This window comes from Cryptomeria japonica, chromosome 10 (genome assembly GCF_030272615.1).
Source record: "Cryptomeria japonica chromosome 10, Sugi_1.0, whole genome shotgun sequence".
Taxonomy (NCBI): domain Eukaryota; kingdom Viridiplantae; phylum Streptophyta; class Pinopsida; order Cupressales; family Cupressaceae; genus Cryptomeria; species Cryptomeria japonica.
The window spans coordinates 482261955-482288141 of NC_081414.1; the positions used below are offsets into that span (position 1 = coordinate 482261955).

General features: G+C 36.9%; 1 protein-coding gene across 2 annotated transcripts in view; it reads left to right on the forward strand.

Moving 5' to 3' along the window:
- The window catches only part of LOC131039425 (tryptophan synthase alpha chain), a 177243-nt gene that overhangs the window by 71686 nt on the left and 79370 nt on the right, over positions 1-26187 (forward strand). For both annotated transcript variants that reach the window (XM_057972187.2, XM_057972189.2), the window contains exon 6: positions 23059-23136. In XM_057972187.2, coding sequence (XP_057828170.2) covers positions 23059-23136 — 78 coding nt within the window. The remainder of the gene's footprint in view (positions 1-23058; positions 23137-26187) is intronic.

Below are 26187 nucleotides of genomic sequence, written 5' to 3' on the forward strand. Positions count from 1 at the left end.
GATCTTCAAACCTAATTGCGGTTGCCATTAGGATTATAGGAATGTGATCTCCTAAGAGCCGGGTGAAAGTCTATATTATTGTTACAGAATTTAATGTGATCTTCCTTAACTTAGCTTTGATACCATGTTAAGTTTAGTCAAATTCTGTGATCAATATAGTTTCAATCAAGATTCAGAGTTCTAACTCCAACAATCTAATTCTAATGATTATTGTTTCAGGTATTCCTTATGCTGATCAAGAGGATAGAAGAGATGAAGATATAATCTGAAATTAAATTCAAACTGCTGTAGTGTGAAGGGAAGGATGCACAACACTTATCGATTGCTGTATTGTTTTTCCTCCTCACCGTATGAATGTTATATATTTGAATATGAGGGTACGCAGTGAAGAGATATGTCTTCCCTCGTGGGAAGACACATCTCTTCTCTACGTACCACTCATGATAACACAACACTTAACAAACACTAAGATCAGATCGCTTGCTTGATTGATCGTAAGGAATGCGATTTACCATGAATTGCTAATCACAACCTTTGTTAACTCGTTAACATGAAATGGTGCGATCGGTGGCAAATACCATAACTCATATTTGATTTAGCTATCATTTAATGTTAGCGTATATAATAATATGATATATATGTTAACATTCGGATTTCATGTAATCAATTATCATGCATCAGAATTATGAAATTGTACGACCGACGCTACAAGAATTAACAAATGTTTATGGCCTCACTAGACCAATTTAGAAAGTAGGAAAATGGAATCAAATTGTGGAAAACTTGAGAAAGATGGAAAATGATGTGATCTGATGGGAGGGGATTTTAATGCAATCTTAAGCAGCAAAGGTAAGAGGGAGAGTTATTCATCTAACTGGATCATAGATAGATTTCACAAAGTTTGTAAATGACATTGGTTTGATAGGTGTGGTTCCTAAACATGGATTGTACACTTGAAGTAATAGTATGCTGACCTTCACCTATATAGTAGAGAGATTCGATAGATTTTTATTCAACGATAATGGCTTCAATTAGAAAACATCATGAAGCAGAAATTATAACTATGCTGGGTTCATATGACCATCCCATATCTCTTCACATCATAGAGGACTGCCCACTTAATGACAACCTCTTGAAAATTGAAAAAAGCGGTTTCGAGAGGCAAATTTTGTTGAAAATATCATGTCATTGGAATGAAGCAAAAGTACAATGTGGAATAAAAATATTTTAATTTGCAAAAAAATTGGTATTCATTAAAGGTCACATCAAACAATAGAACAATAAAACTCTAAGGAACATCTTTGATGAAAAAGCAAGTGTAGAGGAGCAATTGGAGGTGCTGATTGAGAAAGTATTGAAAGATAGGATGCATCAAGAGGATTACATAAAAGAAAAATCACTGTTGGCTCAACATGAAGAGCTTCTTGCTTAAAAATAAATATTTTGGAGATTAAAATTGAGGGAAATGTGGTTAGAAGAAAATTGTGGAATAAGTAGTTGACTTTTCTCAAAAATTGTTGTGTTGCAATGCAAGAATAGATCTTCATAACCAAGAAGAGTTGGTAAGAAACAAACATACAGTTATGCATCAATAATGAGATGAACAAAGGTTTAATGAGTGGCATTGCAAAGTATGAAGTTAAGATGGCACTATTATAGTTACATTTAGATGAAGCCCTAGGCTTGAATGGATTGTCTATAGGGTTCTTTAGGGATTTTGGAATTTTGCGGATGAAGACATCTCAAAGGTTGTAGAGGACTCGCGAAAATCTAGGAAAATTTTGAAAGACTTCAGCACTACTTTTGTAGCTATTACACCAAAATGCCAAGCCCTATTATTTTTCGTGAGTATAGACTAATTTCCTTGTGCGATACAATTTATAAAATCCTATGCTCCACCAAGTTTCGGGGATGGGGAACGACGGGACATGTTTATAGTATGCTGGTACTTATGTGCCATTTTTTAGGGGACAATAGGGGATGGCTATTAAATTTAAGGGAAAATTTTAAAGATATAGAGAAAATATAGAGAAATTTCAAATATTCATAACATAAATTTGATAAAGCATTCATCATAGACATTGTAGAAACTTAATACATAAAATTAGACTTGAATTGAGATTTCACATGAGAATTGACGAACAAATTAACAAAATTCAAATGCTTTCATTGTCAATGTGCATACGATTTCACATGAGAATCGACAAACAAATTAACAAAATTCAAATGCTTTCGTTGTCAATGTGCATACATTTTTTGAAATCTAAATCCTCTCTTTAATCTTGTAAATTTTGGGCTATTTTTAATGTGGTTTGGAGAAGTATTGGATGGCCATTCTTGTGTGGGGATAGAATTGGGCAGTATCATGTGGGGTTTTCTTGGATCATATTTTAAACTCTTAAGCATCGGTCATGTTTAATTGTATACCATGTTTATTACATTATACATCATAATCGTTCCATATCTCTGTGGAGATTATGAGCCACAATAATTTAAAACTTGGTCACTGTTATGGTGTCCTTTATCAACATTATGCAGCAACCTATTGGACTTTTTTAATGGGTGAAGTAGGGAGTAAGGGTCCCTCACCCATTATATTAAACTTTCCAATATTTTTGTGTAACATTTTCATAAAGTCTGTTTTTCCAAGATACAGAGTTGGTAAAAGATTAACAAAACCAACCTATTAAGCTATCCAAAAAGAACATTCAATAGCAGACTGAAAGTTGAAACAAAAGCATGAAAAAGCATTACAGTGGAGGGACTATCCAGATCCAGAAGGCTTGCTTCCAGAATAACCAGCTCCACTAGCTGCTGCTCTATTTGATTGAACCCCCTCTTCCACTCCAGCCACATGCAGCAGAAGACAAATGATGCCACAAGGCTTGTTGGTTTATTCTTTCTCTGCATAAGGTGATATAGCTGCAGTTGATTGTCTCAAATAGGAGAAGTGGGTAAATTGTCTTGACTAAGAGCTACAATGGAAAAATCACAAAGTTGCTCCCCCTGAGCTACGAGAACATTAAATCTTTGTTCAAGTTCTTGAAAGGAAGCCACAAAAACTGATCTTCTAAACCCTACTCACATGACATGTAATAATAGAATTGGATTCTCTTAAAATGTAAATGAAAATGTGTAATATATGTCCCTGACTTTTGAAAATTTCGCGAGTATTTGGAAACTTAGTGTTTGCTGATTGCTGGAAATACACTTTTGATGAGATTTCTAATCTTGAACAGCAGGTCGACCAGCAACATAAGTTTGCTCCAAACCACCAAAATGCATAAAATCTACCTCCAACTCATTCCAAACTTCTTCCAGCTGCTAGGACTCTCCTCCAAACTCTAACACCTTAGAAGGAAGGGAAGCAAACACCAAAAAATGCATGTTAATAACCTCCAGAAATCAAATGTGCCACGGTGGGAAGTGGCACCTAGGCCTAGAGGGGTGATTTGGATTTGAAATTCATATCTTCTCAAAATATAGCAAATGACATGTTAAATTTAGTCGCCTAGATGCTAGGAAAATAAATCTTCAATACCCAAGACTATATAAAATTCACCTAGTGAGTTATGAGCCAAAACATGAATTCTTGTATCTTTGAACAAAGAAAATGAAGATCAACACTCAGAAAATGCATTCAAACACATCCAAACTTGAGCAACACTCCCAAAATGATCCCACCACACCAAAAACTTGAAATCCACATCAAAATACTTTGAAAACCTTCATTATTATCTAAGTTACCGGGTTTGGCTATATAGGCCCCTGTATTGCCTAAATATGGTTCGGCTACGTGGTTCGGATTCGGTTCGATTGTGGGTTCGCTCAGGGTTCCTCCGTTTGCTTTTGTTGCATTAGGGTTTCGAACAATTCCGCAACTGTTGTAGCGTTTCACTCTGCTTGGCTGCAATAGTATTCAAATTCATTAGTGGCCTATATTATTTCATTTGCAGCGATCGAAGGCATTTGATGAGGTCTTATGACTCTTAACCAGTTTGGTCGAGTGGCCTATATTATTTCATTTGCAACGGCGGAAGGCATTTTCCTTTGCCGCAACCTCTATTCATTGTTGTTAGAAGCCCATTCATACTTGTAGGCTTCAAATACTATAAATGTTTTTGTATGCAATCATTCTCGGTCAAATGTAAGTAATCCTATAATATATAATAACTATTAATATATAATATATAATAGAATATATTATTACAATATATATAGTTTTTGTACTAAAGAACCAAAACTCCTTTTCAAAATTTTGTCGTACTAGCGAACCGGGTTCTCAAACCCGAACCGGTGCCTAATCCTGAACCGACAACTTAGACTATTATCAAACCCATATCATCAACTGCAAGCCCAAATCATTGAAAATTAAATCTGAATACGCCAACCAGCTAGGGTGGATATTTCACCACCAAAAGCAACACCATTGAAGAGGGTTTTCGTCTTCAACCAGCAACAAGAAAACTTTTCGAGTTCATTCCAACATGATCTCCTTAAGTTGTCAATTTCAGAATGTTGAAATGAGAGCCACAACTCATATTTATAGTGTGGAGGGAAGAATTAGGGCAACCAATTTGAATTAGAATGATACTCTCCTAATTTAGGGAAGGCTCCCCCTATCTACAAACTAAACTAATTTAATATGGATGGGACAACAGTCTTTCATCTTCTTTCAAGAAAAACTATACTCTTTTCTCTTCACAAAAAAGTAATAGCAATTGGAAATGAATAACCACAAATATAGAAATGAGACTTTTTTGTATGATTTTTGGAACATAAAGGGAAGCAAAGTTTCCATGAAAGCACAAAGACCTCCGTCACTTCCCCGGGACGAGAAAACAGAAAGAAAGCTCAAAGTCTTCAACTATCTATATTCTCCTATCAACCTTTTTAGATGATTTTCTGCTAACCAAACACAATATGTAGCAGCTCAAAGTCTAACTACATGATGCACTTCACCTTATATGCACAAGTCTTAAAAATAGAAGCATCATAAAGTCTACAAGCTATCTTCCCTCTTGAGCTTTCAACACTAGCTTCAAATATGATAAGTAGCCCAAAGTCTGCAAGACCAAATCTGAAAACCAAACATATAACTCTAAATACAATTAGCAACTCAAAGGCTGCAAGATTGAATTTAAATCTCTCTTGAACAATAGAACAAAAATCACAATCAACTCCAAAAAATGTCGTCACATAACAACTTGAATTGGCACAAAGTCTCAACACAACTTGCCTCTTTTATTCAAAGCAATTTGATTCACATCTAAGCTCAAAGTCTTAGAGTGCACATACAAACTGATAGAATTTTGTTGCACTGCCAAAAGATAAAAATTACAATAGATCCCCTCAAGTATTTATAGGAGAGGAGCCTTGAGAAAAAGGTGGGAGGATCCTAACTAACTTGAGAAGTTCTCTCAACCACCATGACTTATTCCAACTACAGTCCTAATTGAACTCAACTTGTAGTTGCTTTACATGTAATTACAAAAGTGCAAGTGATGAGTTAACTTGCAATTACAAAGTTATCTTTTTACATGTAACTTGTCAAAACAAAATTACAAATGCATAATTAAAACTATTCTATGTGTCCAAAGACACGACTCTAACTGCTTCATCCTTTGTTTGTGATGATCTTCATGCTGCTTCAGGATGCTAGAACTTGAAGTATTCTGGATAAGTGAAGACATCTTGAACTGGAATGGGAACTTGCATCCTTAATGATCTTTGTGTCCTTGGCCAACGAATTTCAACCTTATCTTCTTGCTTGGGGTAGTACTGGCTTTTTAGGAGGGAAAGGGCTGCCTTCGTCTTTTCATGTCATGACCATCTCTGTCTTGAAAGCATTCTATGCTTTCAGCCATGAATTGCTGTTGTATCTCTCTTTGTATCATCCTCCAATCTTGAAATCTGCTTGCAAAATAAGGCCCATGCCTTAATCCATTGATTTGGTAGGTCGTTTGTGCAAACCGGATTGAGAAGGGAAAGTATAAATTGATACCAAATTGGGCTCACAAGTGAATTTCGGGTTTTGGAAGCTGTATTACATATGTGGAAAAAACAAGAGTATTAACTTGCAATTGTGGAGAACAAACGTGCAACTTCATATGTGTAATGGGTAAACACAAGTTTGCACTTGTAATTGGACCTTTAAGACTCATTTTCAAGTGTTTTTTTGAGTGCATTTTGGACCAATTTCAGGTTCTGGATGGTTGATTGCAAGTATGGAAATGGGAAAGACATAATTGCAATCGGGTTTTTAAATTTCGATTGCAAGTGGGTAATCTTCATAATAATTCTCAATATTGCAATTTTGGAAAAAGAAAGTTAACCCTTTTCAACCAAAGGGGAAAACTATAATGTCCCTACTAGTTAGAGATCATTATCCTGCAAAACAGATTGTTAGAATACAACATATAAATATATAAATAAACCATTTTAAAATTTGCAATCTATTTTTAATAGTTAATTAACATAATCATAATTTTTATCTAATAAAAAGGATACGGACGCCATATGGCGATATATTCTTAGGCTGCCCTGAAGCTCGCCTTCTTGGAACCCATCTTGGTTCCAAGCCCTCCAGGAAGTCGAAGGTGAACTTCGACTCCTGTCTTGGATGTAATTTCTTACATCCAAGCCATCCAGGAACCAAGGTTTTAATTTGATTCCTGTCTTGAGTGTAATTTCTTACACCCAAGCCATCCAGGAAATCGAAGGTTAATTTGATTCCTGTTTTGGATGTAATTTCTTACATCCAAGCCATCCAGGAACCAAGGTTTTAATTTGATTCCTGTCTTGAGTGTAATTTCTTACACCCAAGCCATCCAAGGCAGACCATAAGTCAATTCCTTGCCTTGGGTGATGTTCCTCATCACCCAAGTCCATTAGAGGGGACCGGCCAGATCCGACTCTTCTTGGATGAACATGTCAACCAAGCCATTCATATATGCATATAGATCATCAGTATATATATATATATATATATATATACTGCCAACCAGGGATTCGTGTATCCCTCCATTAGGCATCGGGGAGTTTCCCCCCCTATGCCTTCATTATTTAATCCTATTTATATTGTATTTGCCAATTTATTATTATCTCCATTTCGTATTTCACATTATTAATATATATTCTTAACAATGTATTTGTTAACATATATTTTAAATATACCTAACTATCAACATATTGTTATTAATCTCCTTAATTAAATCTATATTAACATGTTCATTCCCTAACATGTTAATCTGTATCTTGTATTCATTAAATAAGTAAATAACATTACATGCTAATTACCTACATTCCTTGTTATTAACACATTACTTATATTCATTAATTAAATACTGCAAATTGTCATAGCTTACTAACCCTATATTCTATTTACATATATTAACATATTAATAACCTTACATGAAAAGCATACCACACATACCTGTTCATACGCAGCCACTCTCTCTTCTTCCTTTCCCACCCGCTTGCTACCCCTTCCTTTTCCTTTCCCCCGTATTTATTAGTCTCCCGTGAGGGGTTATACCCCTTCATGGTGCCCTTCCGTATGGCACCTCTTGTGCGGAGGTGATCGGGTGTGGGGGGAATTAAATATGTAATTGTTTATTATTTGTTTTGTTTATTATGTATTATTTTATTATTATTTTTATTTTATTATTATTTTTATTTTATTTTTATTATTATTATTTTTTTATTATTTTTTTTTAATTTTTATTTATTACAAAGATCTATTTAAATAGTTCTCTTTTGTCCTATTAAATATCTGATTGATATTTACTATATGTTTAAATATATTTTATTAGTTTAATCATTAATTTATTTATTTAATTAATCTATAAATATATTTATGCAAACACTTTTACATTATGTGATACCTTTAGGGGTTATCACAGTCCCTCGGTCTCAATTTTGCTTGTCCTCAAGCATCTTAAGATCTTCCTCTTTTTCCCAAGTGGCATCCTCATGGGGAAGATTCTTCCATTTAATCAGGTGTTCGGTAATGGTCCGGTTCCTTAGTGCCTTCTTCCGTGTATCCAGAATGACCTCAGGGTACAAGGTGAGTTTCCCTTCATCATCTAAGGGTGGTAGTTCATTGCACGAAATCAAGTGTTGTCCGAGAACCTTTTTGAGGCGGGAGACGTGGAACACATTATGTATTTTACTGTCTTTTGGAAGTTCTATTTCATAAGCTACTTCCCCAATCCTTTGAGTTACTTTATAGGGTCCGTAGAATCGGGGTTTTAATTTTTCAGCCCCATTCTTCTTGAGGGAAGATTGCTTGTATGGTTGTAGTCTTAAAAACACCAGATCTCCAACCTCAAACGTCCTTTCTGTACGCTTTCTGTCTGCATAGATCTTTTGTTGATTTTGGGCTTGTTGTAGATTCTCTTTCAAGGTCTTCATGATATCCTTACTCTGTTGAACAAAATCTTGTGCTCTTGGTACTTTACTTTCCTGGTTTATTAGTTCTCCAAAGCTTGTGGCCTCATAGCCGTACAAGGCTTGGAAGGGGCTTATCCTGATTGACATGTGGTGTGTCATGTTGTAACAATGTTCTCCTAGGTGTAACCATTTTACCCATGCCGCTTGTTGCCCTGTAACATAATTCCTTAGGTAGCCTTCTATCCACTTGTTTACTATTTCGGTTTGCCCGTCTGTTTGGGGATGGTAACTGATACTAGGGGTCAAGATTGTTCCTGCCATTCTGAAGAGTTCCTGCCAGAATTGGCTAATAAACTTGCTATCTCTGTCGCTGACAATATTCAGAGGCAGTCCATGGAGTCTGAAAATTTCCCTGAAGAACAAATCGACTATTTGATAGGCTTTGTATTCAGTGGAGACTGCCAGGAAATGGGCATACTTCGTGAGTCTGTCTACCACCACAAAAATGCTGTCTTTCCCTTGTGTTTTTGGTAACCCTGTTATGAAGTCCATCAAAATGCTCTCCCACTTCTGATTGGGAATAGGTAATGGTTGAAGCAATCCAGCTGGGTAAGTGAGTTCGATTTTATTTCTTTGACAAGTTAGACACTCTTGTCCGTATGTCTGGACATCTCTTTTTTGGTCTTTCCATGCATACTTTTCTCTTATGTGTTTATAGGTTTTATAGTATCCTTGATGACCTGCCAGGGGATTATCTTGGAATTCTTTTAGGAGCTTGTGCTTGAATTTGGTTTGAGGGGTCAAGTATACCCTTCCTTTGTACAAGATGAGGCCTCCCCTAACTTTAAAGTCTTCATTGGGAAGGTTTCCCTCCAAGATTTCCTTGGTTTGCGGATCTTGGTTATATTCCTTTAGGATTTCCTCCTTGCAGTCCTTCGAGAGGCTGGTAAGGGCATTGAGGTGTGCCCTTCGGGATAATGCATCCGCTGCCCTGTTATTCACCCCTTTAACATATTCTATATCAAAGTCATAGGCTTGTATTTTGCTCACCCATTTTTGTTGCCTGTCATTTAGGTCCCTTTGGCTCAAGAAGAAGCGTAGACTGTTATGATTGGTTTTCACACCAAACTTCCCACAGACGAGGTATTGGCGAAATTTGGCCAAGGCATGCATTATGGCTAGCATTTCTTTATCATAGATGGAATAGAGTCTTTCTGCTTGGGTAAGTTTGCGGCTCTCAAAGGCTATGGGGTGTTTCTTTTGCATGAGGACTGCCCCAATTCCCTCCCCCGATGCATCACATTGCAGTTCAAAAGGTATAGAGAAGTCAGGAATGGCTAATACTGGGCACGAGCTCATGGTTATTTTCAATTGTCCAAAGGTTTGTTGGGCTTGGTCATTCCATGTGAAAGCTCCTTTCTTGGTTAGGTCGGTGAGGGGTGCTGCTATTTTGGAAAATCCTTTTACAAAATGTCTATAGTAGCTGCATAGTCCCACAAACCCTCTTAGTTGTGTTAATGTTCTAGGGGTAGGCCATTCCTTGATGGCCTTAATTTTTTCCTCATCCACGCTTACCCCTGCCTCATTAATTTTGTGTCCTAGGTAGATGATTTCCCTCATCCCAAACTCGCATTTGGAGGCTTTAGCATATAAGGATTCAGATTCAAGGATATTCAATACCTCCTCAATGTGCAGGAGATGTTCTTCCCAAGTCTTGCTGTAAATGAGTATATCATCAAAGAATATTAGAAGGGATTTCCGTAATTGTTGCTTGAATGTATGATTCATGCATGACTGAAAGGTGGCCGGGGCGTGTGAGGCCGAATGGTAGAACCAAAAACTCGAAATGTCCATAGTGACATCTGAATGCTGTTTTGGGTACATCCCCCTCTCTCATCCTAATTTGATGATATCCCGACCTCAGATCGATTTTAAGAAGAAAATCGCGACATTTCAAGAAACACGTGTTTGCTGTTTGAAGGTAATCTGCAAAACGTCTTCCAAATGGTATGAAAGGAGTTGAAAGATGCATGGAAATAGCAAGGAAACCTAATCGCCTTCTTCCTCCTTGAATCTCTCCACAAAAATTGTTGGAAATTTTCAACAAAATCCACCTCTATAGCTGGTCGGGTTGTTGAGGAAGGGCAACAAGTTTAAAATTGCAAAGAACATATGAAATCGGGTTTCTAAAACCCATTTGCAAGTTTAAAAATGTCACTTTTCATGCATTAAGGCAAAATCAGGTTTGTGAGAGAAAATAACAAGTTTAAAATACTTGTAAAAGGGAAATAAAACTCCCTTTACAAGTTTTAAACAACTCAACAAAAGACTAGTAAAGGGAAAATAAAATTCCTGTTACAAGTCACAAAAACAACTTAAAAATAAAACTTGTAATAGGGAAATAAAATCCCTATTACAACTTAAAGTGACTTTAAAGCTTGTAATGGAGGAGAAAAACCCCTACCATAACTTAGAATCAGTCAAGTGAAACTTTTTTTAAAAGAATTACAAGTTTTATTTTGACTTTACAACTTAAAGTTCACTTGTAATATGCTCAAAAAGTTCCTACAATGACTAAGAAGACAAAAAGCAACAAGGGGGAAATAAAAAGTAAGTTACAAGTTTAAAAATTACATAAAGTGCACTTGTAATTGACTTAAAATTTCCCTACAACTCTAAAACAAGAGAAAAATAAAACTTGCAACTTAAGGAAAATTTTCCCACCTGCAGTTAGGGAAAAAAACCCGAAATTGAAGGAAAAACATAGCAAACGAACTCGAAAAGCGATGAAATTTGAAACGTGGATCGAGGATTAAGTCAGTCCAAGGGCGAAGCAAATTTTTTTTACCTCGGGAAGCGTGTCTTAGATTTTTTTTTTCTCCATTTTTTGACAAAAAATTCTATGTAATTGTCCATATTTTTGAAAACAAAAATGAGGACAATAATCTTTTAATAAACATTTTAATTTCTCCTCTCACATTCGTGTCCACTTTTTAAGGGCCATAAAATATGCTTTTTACAGCTTAAGTTTTAACTCCCTTCCTTAGGCGTAGCTTTTGGGGTCGCTTTAGAATACTGTATCACTTTAGTTATAAAGTTACCTTTTAAAACACTTAAGTGAAAAAGTAAAATATTATTCATTCAACCCTAGAAACTCACCAAGGCATTGAAATTGAAAATACTTCATGTTGAAGCTAAGAGGAAACAAAGGTTGAGACCAAGTGCCCAAAATGGCACTTACTAAAAATAACATATAATAAAAATAGAAACATTGCTGAAACACACGAAAATCACTTGCTTGAGGTCCCCACAGGACACTAAGTCCCCTAACCAACTCCACTTAGCCTACGGGAACTCGAGAATAGGGTAATGGAAAGCCAAACTAACTAGGTGGAAGAAGGGGACATTACAAAATGGAAACCAACATGGAGGTAATCTTTGAGTTAATTGTACTACACATGTCCATTTCCAAACTATTGAGCCTGAAACCTCTAAAACGGTCATTTCCCCCTCCATAGCAGAGAGGAAAAATACAAGGATTCCCCCACCCCTTCAAACAAAAATCAAAACATTGTTGGGCCATAAGGGACGACTAGCCTTCCCTGAGACAACCAAGGGATGCATGACCATCCCTTGGCCATCTTGGGACATCCTTGTTTTTTGGCACTAATTGGTGATAGGGGGTTTTTCAAGGTGTTCTTGAGTTGTCAAAACGTTTTGGGATGGGGATGAGGCTAAAAATACAGGGAGACGTCCTTGGGAAGCACTGATAAAATCATGTCAAGGTAATGGCAGATAGATTGAAGGCCTTGCTCCCAAATATCATATGAGGACAAATCGACTTCATCCTAGGAAGAACTATTGTAGATGGTATAATAATATTGGAAGACACCATCCCCTTAATAGAAAAATACAAGCTAAAGAGTATGATTTCTAAATTGGACGTAAGCACACCATATAACAAAGTCAATTGGAGATTCTTAATGGAAGAATTGAGATTCAATGTACATTGAAGGGAATAGATCCTTAGTTGTATACTAGGGAAAGATTCTCCATTTTTGTCAATAGTTACTTGCATGGGATTTTTGAGCGCACAACAGCACTATGAATGGAGGGTCCATTGTCCCCATTTCTCTTTATTATTCTAGTAGAGGCATGGGAGGATTAGTAAAAATAGTAGTAGAAATGGTGAATGGAAAGGGATTAGGGTGGCAAGGGGTTTGGACTCCATCATTCATTTACTATTCTTGCTTTTAACAATGCTATTTCTCTTGGCTACTGAAGAAGAAGATGGCAGTATCAAGAAGACTCTCAATAAATATGCTCTACTGATTTGAGGTAAATTATCATTGAAAACAAATTGAACATCTTCTATACAAAGTCCACAAATTAGAAAGATATTGTAGAAAAGTTGGGTTTGAAATAAGCTCCCTCACTTGCAAAAATCTTAGAGCTACTTTACTCAAAGGGGCAAGGAGATCAAGGGATTGGACATAAATTGTGGACTCTTGCAAACTAAAAGTCGAATATGGGAAAGGGATATGGTTATTTCTATTTGGATGCGTCACTATGCTCAAGGTGTTCACAATTGGCATCCCAATATACTTAATGTTGTAGTTGCAAACTTGGAAGAATATTAGGGTTTTATAAGGCATAATGAATAATTATAATGGCAGGGTCAAGAGGAGAAAAATGGGATCCCTCTAATTGGTTGGAGGTAGATGTGCACACCAAAATTTAATGGCAGCATTGGAATGCATTCTAAGGAAATACAAAACAAAGCAATCAAGACAAATTTGGTGTCAAAGATGTATAACAATCCTCATGCCAAATGGTGTAGACTGTGGTTAAAGAAATACATGGACCTAGACTATCCATTTTGCATCCTCACTGTGGGGGATCCTCCAAGAGGATCATGCATATGGAATATCATGATAGCTTGCAAGGCCATTATCATGGATCGCATATCATGGGAAATTAGAGAAGATAGACATGTAGACTTCTAGGAGGATTTGTTGTATGGTTACCCACCTCTTTTTGAGTGAGAGGACCTTGAGGTGGTCAAATACATGCTAATATAGGTATGGAGGGATAAAGTAAGGGATTATTTAAGACCTTCATTATATAATGATTCTGAATAGAAAATTACTCAATATTGATGGAATAGGTACCACTTGGTCTCAAAGTTTAATGTAGCAATTGAATGGAAGAAACGTCTTCATTAATGGTAAGGATAGACTCATTTGAGTGTAATGCCCCTTTATTTGGGTTCTCTTCCATTGTAGTTGGTGTTGACTTTTTGGGTTGATGTCAGCTCAATTAGAGGGGTAATTTGATATCACCAATGAATTCAGATGCATTAGCGAAGTTGTATGACGCTTTCAAATGTTATTTCCGGCTTCTGGTTTGGTTTGTAAGATTTTCAGAGGGTGTTTATTTTTATAAGTCACCTGGTTGGCTCCGTTTATCGTCTTTCATCATCAGGATCACTCCTATGCAACCAATTTTTGATTTCGATGCATTTCAACCATTGTCACTAATTGGGTGTAATTTAGAGTTATATTTAATTAATTTCACTAATGTTGCCATTTTAATTAAAATAATTTATCAGGCACCTTAGTATTATAGCTCATTGGAAAGAAAACAAAAATATCTAAATGTTGAGTCACAAAATAGTGACTTGCCAGAAGTGTTTTAAAAGTATAGTAAATCACTTTTTGGTGTTATAAAGCTTATTAAATTAATTAAGTGATTTTATAATGGAGTTTGTGGAAAGTTCCCAAAAATCTTATAAATAAGAGGTTTGAGAGCTCTTCTGGTATGTTGAAGATTATTCGTTTCTTTGATTGAGACCCTTGTGGTTCTGGAGATTGGACTTGGTTCATCTCAGCCATCGTGAGGATGAAAACGTCTTAGAGAAGATTGTCTTTGGTGGTGAAAGATCTACCCTAGCTAATGATTTGGTAGAGTCACTTAGATTTCATAGTGGATTTCAACAATTGAAGGTTTTGGGAAAATTTGGGAAGTCTTTGTACAAGGACAAACTTGACATATGTTTCAGGTAACAAGTTATTGAGCATTAATTGATATCTTTCTTGTTGGGCGATTTGATACTTGTTCATTGGATGATTTAATACTTTCTGGAGAGACTAGCTGGACATGGCGTGGATATTACTAGCTGAGTCATGATTCACATTATGTAATGTCCCCACTTTGAAATACAATTTAATGATAAATGATAATAATAAAATAAAAATAAAAATATAAAATAATATAATTAAATATAATTAAATTTTAATTAAGTTAATGAATGATCAAAAGCATGAAATGAAAAGTTGCGACTCCCTCAAACATGAGATATAAAAGGGAGAAGAGAACCTCATTTGAGGGGGATAATATGGGAATCAGAAGTGTAGATCTGATTTAAATAAGAAGTGCAGATCTGATTGTGAAAGGTTCTGTTTCAAAGGGTACTACTGGTGAAAGGGTGTGTCTTTTGCCAAAGGGCATACATGTTGAAGGGGTGTGACCTCTCCCTCATTTGAGGATATAGAAAGGAGAAAGTCTCAATTGAGGAGGACGTCCAAGGGAGATCAATTTGGAGAATAATTTATTATTCTCAAAGGGCAGCAATGAAGAGTGATGACTCATTTCTTATGAAGAGGTGTGACTTCCCACAAATGAAGATATAAAGAAGAGATTAATTCAATTGAGAAGGGGGAATTGGAGGAATCATTCATAAGATCAAAGAAGACAAGAAAGTCAATGGATCAATATCTAATATCAGAATTAATAAGGGCGAAAATTAACAAACTTTGATATTTACAAGGGCAGGATTTAGGGAATTCCCAAAAGGGGACATTATACTTTAGAGAAATTATGAGCCTGCACATTGTGTATGCCACGAGTTTATGGGGTAAAAACATTGTCGAATAATGGAATATGCCAAATGCAGAAGGACGTGGTCACCACTAAGATATTATTCTTGGTCATCTTTCAATCTTATCTCATTTACATAAGCTGCAGCTGTCTCATCTGGTCGAATATGGGTTTGGATTGTTTGCTAGGTTTAAGAATATCAGTGCCCCAGGCATGGGGTTTATTTCATTGCTGGGGCATGAAGTTTCCTGAGGTTTTGTGCTGACTGCAGCTGTTGTTGAATAATTGCTGGTCGATTTATCATTTGTTGAAGGCAAGTAAGAGCTGCATGTTCTGGGATTCCTTTTTGGAGTTTCCAGAATTATTTACCTCTTTTCATATGCTTTTTGTTTCCTTGGCTGGGTGTGGACTCCATCCTGAGCTGAGTGAATAAATTAATGGATGAATGAATAGGCATTTGCTGGTTATGGGAGATTGTGTTCTCCTTTAGGCGTGTGGATTCTATTTATGCTAGGATGTCCATTTTTTGGCAGTTCTGATGAGGAGATATTGCTTTTAGTGTGGGTTTCCTTGCCATTATAATATCACCCCTGCAATTTCTCACAGGTCAGATTTATGTATGAAATCACTAGTTTATTTCTGCCATCCATTTCAGTCCATAGAAGTCATTAGATTAAGTTATTTGTGACACAAATTGGGTGAATATTTGTGTACTCAAAGTGCTGTTATTACTTACTGTTGTAATGAAGGTCACAATTCTGTGTCGTGATTTATTTTTTATCAGCAATATGATACATTTAATGACATGTATTTGAATACTCTTATCTGCTGTATCCTGATGTTGCAATATAAGTGAATGAAAATCCTCAAATCTGAAACACACATATTGCAAATCAAATACCATTATACACAACAATGTGCAAACTGTTTGACAAAATAACTCAGTGTGAAAAGGTAAAAAGAATGGGCAAGGATCAGGGGTAGCATCTTACAGTGGTATCAGAACACAGAATTTCCTGCCAGCTTGCTGGGTATCTCCAAGGTTTGATTTTTAGATTGAAGAATGGCATCAAAAGACAAAAAATGGCTAGCCAAATTACTCTTTAAAACAGGTAGTAAACTCAGTGATCAATATCAACCAAGGGATGCTATTTTCACACTATGGAATGATTAAAAGGATGTTTTATTATTGTGGAGCGGTCATCCTCTGAGTTGTGGCATTAACTCTAGTTCCTACAGTGACTTCCTTAAGCCAGTACAGGTGGTTGAGACACACAGACAATGAGATAAGACTGATGGTTACTTCATGTTTGAGCAGATTACAAGAATTTTTTAGCAGCTCAATAACCTTATGATGACAACATAATGAAAGGGGTACTTCAACTGTTGGTGGATAGTTTTCAGGATCTTGGTAATATCCAAAGTCCTCACTTTTCTAGAAGGGTTACCATACTTAAAATATTCTAAAAATCAGATTGAGTAACCTTATGCTGGATTTGGGATTGCATGTTTACAGCATGTCTTATCGTTTCTTAGCTACAGTCAGGAAAGAACATGATGATGATGTTATTGTAGCAATGCAAACTATTATGGTTTTGACTGCTAATGAGCGTGATGATGTGCGCGAGTCTCTGTTTTCTATCCTATCGACTAACAGGGAAAAAGGGAAACATGGATTCCTATCTGCTAAACAGAGATTAGCTGGAAGTGTGTTTAATTGGTGTATTAAGAAGCTGAAACTTTTCTTGGATATTGAGGAGACTATTGCAGAAAAAAAAGATGGAGAGAGTGCCTTGAAGCATGAGAAATTTGTAACAGAGCTTCAGGATGATTCTTTGGTCATGCATGCAACTACATGGATGAGGTTGTGCATGAAGGAAAGGACAAAATAACAGCCTTGGATCCTAATTTGGATTTATCTGGTGATGACTCTAAGTCTACTGACTTCCTTGTTGATTCTTGTGGAGCAGATGATTGTGTTGAGTTCATTAATGTTCTTTCAGATGTTGGGCATGGAGAAAGCAAAAAATATGATGTCTTCAAATTAGTTTCTGATGGATCCTTATCTCATTCTAGTGAATACAACACAAGTGGCTTTTGGTTTGACTTCCAAACCAAGCTTATGGAGAGGGATGTTTATGATGATTTCAATACTACCAAATGGAGGTGTGACTTATTTAGAGAGACAACCACTTTTGAGGAGTACAATGAACACACTTTTTCTGAACAAAGCAATCAGCCCTTTAGCACTTCGGATCCGGCCGTATTGGCACCTAAGTATGATGAGGATCCTGTTTGGGATGAATTTCCTTTTGACTATGATGCCCTTCGAACTCAATCTCATTATGTATGGAGCATGGTGTTGAATTTGTTGATAATCTTGAAACCAAATCAGATCTACCTTTGCATGGAGCTGATTCTAAGCAAAGGCTGCGTGAGATTGTTGATTTAGATCCACATCCTATAGTTGAGCATCTTCATCAAGTTGATAATAGAGAGGTACAAGTGATTTGGGACAGCCATGGAGACTTTGATGATATGTATGTAAGTTTTGATTTTGGCATGCAACATAATAGCAGTTGACCATCTTGCGTGTTCATGGTTGGGAAAATCAATTCTTGGTGTCTGCTGAAAATGAAGTGCAAGTTTTAACTAGACTAGATAGCACACATAGGCATGTGGAAAACATAATTCAAACTGCACCAAGAGGTCAAAATGAGCTTAATATTCCTTTTGCTGATCTGCAAACAATAAGGAACACTATGGAAGAAGTTAAAACAGCCTTCTTGCGAATGATCCGTGACAAAGATATGGCTACCAAGATTGCAGATGAGGCCTTAGATTTATACAAGTAAACAAAGGCTAAGGTTGTTGAGCTTACATTTGAGCTTAGAACAACTAAGGATTCCTTGAAGGATGTTTAAATGACCCTACAAGAAACAGAAAATCAGATTGTTGTTACTAATCAATTTAGGGAGCAGAAGAACAAAGAAAGGATCGAGGAGATCGAGAAAGTGATTAAGGAATTTGACAGGATACAAAACATCTATGATCTAATCCATTGTCCCAAGAAATAAAAAACTAGGAGTTTGGACCAACAGAGGGATTGGTTTGAGTTTGGAGTTGAGGATAATCTTCAGTTTGTTGACAATCCCTTGTTTGAGGTGGATCCTGATTTGACTTATGATAATCCACTCTTTGAGTTGGATGATGGAACTCTTTTAGATTCCAGTGATGAGATTGGACTTGATCACAGGATTTGGGATCTAGGTGCAGTTTTTGGTAGCGAGGTGCTATCTAAAGATTGGAGTTGTGAGAAAAATTTCAGAGATGTTATTGCTGTCCACTTTCCAATCAGCTTACACATAATTTTTGTTTCCTGGCATGCAAATGAACTAGTTAGTTCTTTCAGACCAACAATTGAGTACTCTATGGTTGAGAATGATTGGTAGAGATGATCAATCGTAGGAGATGACTCTTCAACTATTTCCATAGTCATATCTCCTATGTATTTAGTGAGATTTCAGATTGCTTACCATTGCCCTTGCTCTTCCATGTTGTTCATGGTGATTTCAGTCTATTGGTAGATAGATTTTGAGCTCTTACAAGCTATAGTGCCGTTGGTTGTGGGAGATCTTTTGGGTATAGTTTAGTTAATTTCCACTTCCACTTAAGAGAGTATTGGTCATTGCAGTCGTTTCTTGATGTTTGTATTGATGAATCCAGGGGATGCTATGATTGTTTGTATTGCTTCTGGATTTGATTGTGTAAGTGGAAATCTATAGAGGCAATAGAGATAGCTTCTTGGATTGTGGAAATCTACTAACATTGATGCGACAATGATTGCAGTGTGTTGGAGTACTTGGGGTTCTCCCTTCGACACTTGGAGATTAAGCGTTGATGATATGATTTCAGCTGGTGACCGAAGAGCCATTCCCTGATTACCTAATTTTTGAGTTGGTTTGGCTGACATCTTCTATACTGGAAGACTAAAAGCGAGCTACCATTTTATGACCGCAGAGAATGAGCAACCTTCACACAACTTTTGAACCTCCTTGAAAGCTCATTTAGCACACCCATGTGATGGCCCAACCTAAATGCTGTGGTGGTGCGGATTCCCTTTGGGCATGTACCCAGGGCTGGGACCCACCCACGATCGAGCAGCCACGTGTCCACGAGGGGGCTGGCCTGCACTGGCACTCTAGTGGGACGAAAACCCCACTCTTAACGCCACTAGGCGCCATTCACCACTAGTCCGCGCTTTTGGTGTAATGGTGGCCTTGCTTGGTATCAGAGTCGAGGTCTCAAGGTCAAGCCCCGCAGAGCGTGGTGGGTTGTGATTTCCCAGCCTAAATGCTTCAGTGGTGCGGATTCTCGCTGGGCGTGTACCCAGGGCTGGGAGCCACCCATGATCGAGCAGCCATGTGTCCACGAGGGGGCTGGCCTGCATTGGCACTTTGGTGGGATGGAAACCCCACTCTTAACGCCATTGGGCGCCATTCACCACTAGTCCGGGCTTTTGGTGTAGTGGTGGCCTTGCTCTGAGAGATCCCCAACTCAATTCTAACCAAATCTGATCCAAGCCAACTGTTTGTTTTGCTGATAAAGTCTTTGGCCAGCGTATGTTAAATGGGGGTTTGACTGATTTCTTTGTTTTGTTTGGGTTTTTGAGAGTTTTTGAACAATGTTTTGAATGCTAAGTGAAAGAAATAGCTGATACAATATAGAATAATGCATATCACATTAAGAAGGCAATTAAGATAACTTAGACCGATGTACATACCTTTAACTGAGCATAAAAGTCTGAAACAAATTTCCCGCAGACAAAATATAAGAAATCAGCTCTAATATTAGCTACAACTCCAAATACACCCTAGGGTTTGATACCCTTATTTCCAAAATGGAGTGGTTGGCTAAGAATAAGCTAGAAAAGACCGGTGATGACCTCTAGAAGGCCTGCCCAACAATTAAATGATGGAAACCTGCCCTCAAACTGATAAATCTGCACTAAAATCCTCAATGAAGGCTGCCAAATGCACACTGAAGCTAAATACTGATGTAACCTGTCACCAGGAGAGATGGGTTTTCATCGAAATCTCTAAATTCTTCTAGAAGTTTGCGTTCCTGGAAGCTCCAAGCTGCTGAAACCCTCAAGCAAGCTGCTGATTAGAAAATTGGAAGCATAAGAATGAATCCAAATGATATGCAAAATGTCTTTTTATCTATTTTGGGGTTACTATTTGGCCTTAAAATCATAAAATATCCTTGAGGGTGTAATTTCTCATTGTGAACTTGGCCCCCTTTTAAAAACAATTTAAGTTACTAGGATGGGGGGCACTTTTCACTATTCCTCTTATGTTTCTCTGTTACCATTCACTTTTTACTATTCTCTTAAGGCCAACTTTAATATTTCAATTTTAATCATGGATTCGACCCTAGAACTCCAATATGATAGGCTTGTAAAGCTCCCCGCTGAGCTCCATAACCCCCGGTTGGGTCCCCTCTCCATTCCACTGGCCTACGGGAACCCAAGGATAGGCCAATCCTTGCTCAACTGCCTATCACCTCGGAAGGGGACATTACAACCCATCTATAATAGATGGTAAGAATTAGTTCCTAGCACATTAAACTCCTCAAACTGCCAATAGTGAATGAGTCTTCAAGTCTATTTTTGCTCAGAAAATGTAATGGGAAGTCAACACCCCTTTGTGCTAGAGGAGGGGCGATTTACCAAAGGCACCACAACAGCTTCAAACTCTTAATTATCAGTCCCAATCACTTGCAAACCCTATTAAGAGGCTAGACACCACTCATCAAGGTGAATCTCTTCTAGAAACCCCAATCACTTGCCTCAAAATGTGTCACGGTAGCCCTTAGTATAGTACGGCCAACCAAGAAATGGATTGACTTAGTCAAAATAAATTATATCTGTAGAACACAATTTCAAACATGTCCTAGATTGGTCACTTCGACTGAGAGGAACAAACCTAGGAAAGATTTGTGGATTCATGAGCAATATCAATGCATTTTCTTCAAACTAGTTGTTTAGCCATCCCTGGGCAACAAAATCAGCCAGATAAATCTGCTTGCAAACTCGTGCCAAAAGCCAACAAAGATCACTGCATTCAAATTAGGAAGCGATCTCAAAAATTGAAATCAAAACACCTTGTAAATCCTCATTTCTAGAAACCCTGAAATTCCAAAATCTCATGAAAATCTGTGTTTCCTGTGTTAAAATACTAAACCAGCTAGGATTGATCTTTTACTATAGAAACCAGTGGATATTGACGAGGGTTTTTGTCCTTAATCAACCTTGGAAGAACTTCTTTGTTCACTCCAATAGCATCTCGGTATGTGTGCAACTCTAAATAAAGAAAAAGAGAGCCAAAACCGTTTATATAGAGTTGGAGAGAATTGGGGCAATTTATAATTTAGAATTGTTTCATTTTCCCTTGAGAAGGCCCCTTTAACATTTTAAAATAACTTAAGTCCCCTTTTTCCGTTTCCGTAGGCGTCCAATTTTGGGACATAACATCACTTTATAAAATTAAACACTAAAGTGAATATTAAAATTTTACTGTATAACTTGGTGCAAATAATTAAATAATCCAAACTACCTCGTGTAAAGCGCTGCCAGGACATCGAAAATTAAAACTGAACACACCAAGAAGGAGCTGATGTTAGGTGCCAAAATGGGCACTTACTAAGAATAGTAATGTCTTCCAAGAATTGTGGAGAACGACCCAAAATGCCCAAGATGCTATAGAGAGCATCACCGCAAACCTCAAAGCCACTTGAACTCCAAACCTCCATTGGATGCGAAGAAAACCCTAAACTGAGATCTCGAAGAATGTTGGAACTCTACCTGCTCAGCTTGTTACTTTTGGAAAACTCTGAACACTAGCCAACACACAAAAAAATATGGTGTAAAAATGGGGACATTACACTTCTTTTATATTTAGTGTATATTGTAATAAATAAAGATACCATCTAAGATGAGCTATTATACGCAAACACCATATATTGTGGGAGAATGAGTCTATATTAGTTGTGTAGTGAAATATATTATGACTAGCTTCTTAATTCTGACATCTCTAAGATAGATAATTCATAGGTAATTTGGTGCTGTAAATCCTTTGGGAGGAATATTGTTTGCATTGCTATTTTAAAGTCCTTAATTATTTAACATTGACAATTAATTTGATTTCTTGTCAATGATATGCACAGGTTTCAAACATGCTTACTGATGATATGTGATGGGAATATCCTGCCTTTAAATACTATTTGCTGATATTATCTTCAATGAAATCTTAATCATCAAATTTAATGGATTGTAGTAGTAATCAGCTGCTTCCGGAGTAGATTGTAGATGATCATCTTGATGGGTTCCAATGTGGAATGCTTTTATCCTTGAATGATTTAATGACTGCAGATATTTATCCTCCAAGCATTTGTGTTTTACTTTGGAGTTTAGTTACTTTCATGTTGAATGGTGTTTACTGAGGAGTTACTTGCTTTGACTTTTGCAGTAAGTTACTGTATTTTTTATGACTAATTTCTGCTTATATTTGGCACTCACATTATTTGGATGGTTCTGTAGTAACTGACGCAGTTTATACAATTTGAGCAAGGATTGAGTCATAATGTATGAAGTTAACATTCTTAATTTTATCTTTTCTGACCATTTAATAACATGTTTCTTTGCAACTACACGATGAAAAATCCTGCTAGTGTAAATTTCTTTGGATATATGACAATTGTTTCTTGTTGGTTGGATTTGTCAAGGTGCTCCTAACAACTCCAACAACTCCAACAGAGAGGATGAAAAAAATTGTTGATGTATCAGAAGGCTTCGTGTATCTTGTAAGTTTGTTTTTCTTGTGTATTAGTTACTTGTCTGATCTATTGCTTCTTTTACCTTAGTATGTTTCTATTGTAACTGGTTGTACTATTGCGTTCCATTATCTGACTTTGTTCATCTGTGGACATTAATATAATTTCTTTCTCTCATTCTCTGAAATCCAATCATGGATATTCTGTTCATAATTCTGTACAGAAAAGACCAGATTATTCTGTCATAGGCCTTGCTCACATCTATTTTGATTTTGTCTCTTCATCTTTCTGATTATTTACCGAGTTTTTTTTTTCACAAGTAATCAATTATTATTGATTACATTCAGAATTTGCGTCCCCTTAACAAAGCTGTGTTACTCATGAAAAATAATTGTTGAAAGAGTAATTTTGAGTTTGTTGCCCATATCTTTGAAATTGTCTTGCATAATGCATTACATAAAGCAACTTTACGGAAACCATCATGAACTAAGATTTCTCCTTTTTGGAAAGGTAGTAAAGAAGTTACCATTAAGCTTTTTCATAACGAGTTTGCCAGCCTCTTTACAAAGCATCATTTCTTCTGTTCATCTCTAGCTGATTTTCTATAATCCTTGTTTGATTCAATATTCTTGGATTGTAATCTCTGGTGGATTTAAACTTTTTCTTTTTTAGACATTTTAATACATTATAAATCTGTGTATCTGTGTGGAACTTTTTGAGTACCCTTTTGCATTTTGTTTTTGTAGTATTGCATGTCTTTTCTGATTTTAATCAAGGTCCTCATGCCGTTGAATGACATACCCGTTGATGTCTTTTTATGCACTTCATACACAGAATAAAATACCAAGATATCTTATCCTCTCTTGAACAAAATCTCCCTGAACTTAAGTGATCACTTGAGGTGACTCCAAGGTTCCAACTTTGAGGCCTTGACGTGTGGATAAGCTCAATGGTTGATGTGATATTGTTGGAATCACAAGGGCGACTTACGTTGTACATGAACTCTTGCTTGAATGCGGCTGGAACTTGAGATCTAATTGACTTGAAAAAATATTAAAAGGATAAGGGTTTAGAGAGACTAATCTATTCCTAGAATGTAAGAGACTATTAATGACTTAGTGACACTCTACTAGACTTTGCTTTGCCATGGAAAGAACAACTCCACAAAGCTAGTGAGATCTTCTAAGGTAATCTTATGATGTTCAAATCACCACCAACAACATAGACACCATCAATGGGTGAATAGCAATCGAAGTTGAGCTTATATAAAGAGTTCGGTCGAGCATGCAAAGTATTTAACAATCAGCAAAATACAAGTAGTATGAACATTCAAATTTCACCATTAATCATCCACAATAACTTCCATCCATCTAATCAACATAAAACAAATGAGAAGTAGAGACCATTCAAAATATTGAATCAACACATGAAATTCACCATATCTTCAATGAAAATAATATCCTTCTTGCAACAATCTCCTTTTCTCTTACTGTACTCTAGCTATCTGCCATCAACTATTCTATTAACTATTGTCTATTGATTAACTACTAACCTTTACAAATGAGGAGAGTAAGCCTTTTATAGACCTTGCTTTACAAATGAATGGCCTGGATCAAATTGAAATCAATGGCCAAGATTGAAAGATAGAAACCCTAATTAGGGTTTGTTCCACCCATTACATAATATTTAGTGCTTGACTAACAATAAAATTACAATAAATAGGACACATGTCCTTCCTCTAATGTTGACCAATGAATGATGAGGTTAGGTACATCGAACTTAGTGCCTCCACATGTGGTAGTTATCCTCGTTGGATGAGTCAAGTGCTTTGAATCTGGATGCTTTGACTTGGAATGATGTGATTGGGTTGAAGATGACTTCAACACAACCTCAACATACTCCTTGTAACTCATCACAAGTGTTTGTGATTCGGGCAATATCTCTTGATACTCAACATTTCCAAGCTCGTGATATGATGATGGTGGGAGATATTCCCAAATTGCATTGTCCTCTTTGACCTGATCACTTTTGCATTCTCTTTCTCTTGTGTGGGAACTCCCTCCTTATGACGTCTAGATATTGTTCTTGCATTACTCTCTGTCTTGAATCTGCTATCTTAGGTTACTTCCTTATCCTAACGAGTATTCTTGTATTTGCAAAGGAAATTCAAGATAGTCATTTGTTCCTTCCTTGATGTGCTGTAGAGCCTCTCATCCTTAATGCTGATTCTTCCCTTTCCATGCTGATGAATCTTGGGAGTGTTCTTCATTAAGAGCAATCAGCTTCCTTGCTTAGCTCGATATCTTCCATTGTGAAGTTCTCTCTCTTGCATCATTCAATCCTCCTGGCCCTGCTGAAGTGTTGTGGAGAGCTTTCATTCTTTGTTGCAATGTTTCCTTGAAATGCTTGCAGCTAGTTCCTTCATCCTATTTCCTTAGTTGCCTGCAAAACAAAGAATGAAAGCATCAAACAGCTATTATATAGACATATTTCACACATTTTCCAAACTTTCTAATCTGATATGCATTCCTAATGGGGTGAAATGATGTTCTAATTTCTGATCTCATGTCTGATTATGTAATGCCTTAAGGTCTGATCTGATTTGAATTTCTGATTTTACCCTGATCCGTCTTTGGTTGTGGATCTTGACCAGTCAAGGAAGACTGTTGTGGATTTTAGCATGCAAAGAAAGGATCGTTCCTTGGCTAGGGTTTTGGGGCAATGAGGGAAGTATACTAAGGATGTCCGGGGATTTTGGGAGCAAGTGAAATTTGGCTAGGAAGTCCGTGGATTTTGAGGGGAAGTGGAATTTTGCAAGGAAATTTGGGGTTTGGGAGATATGAAGGAAGTGTTTCATTATGGTTGTGGATTTGAGGGTGAAGTGGAAGTGGAAGGATGGAAGGCTGTGGATTTGGGGGTGAAGTGGGAGTGGAAGGTCGTAGATTTGAGTTTGAAGTGGAAGTGGAAGGATGGAAGACCGTGGATTTGAGGGTGCCAAGGAAAAGTTCCTTACTTCCACCTTGAGTTGATCACTTCCTTGCCTAAGTTGATTTCGCCAAGTTTGGGTAAGTTGTTCGTGGG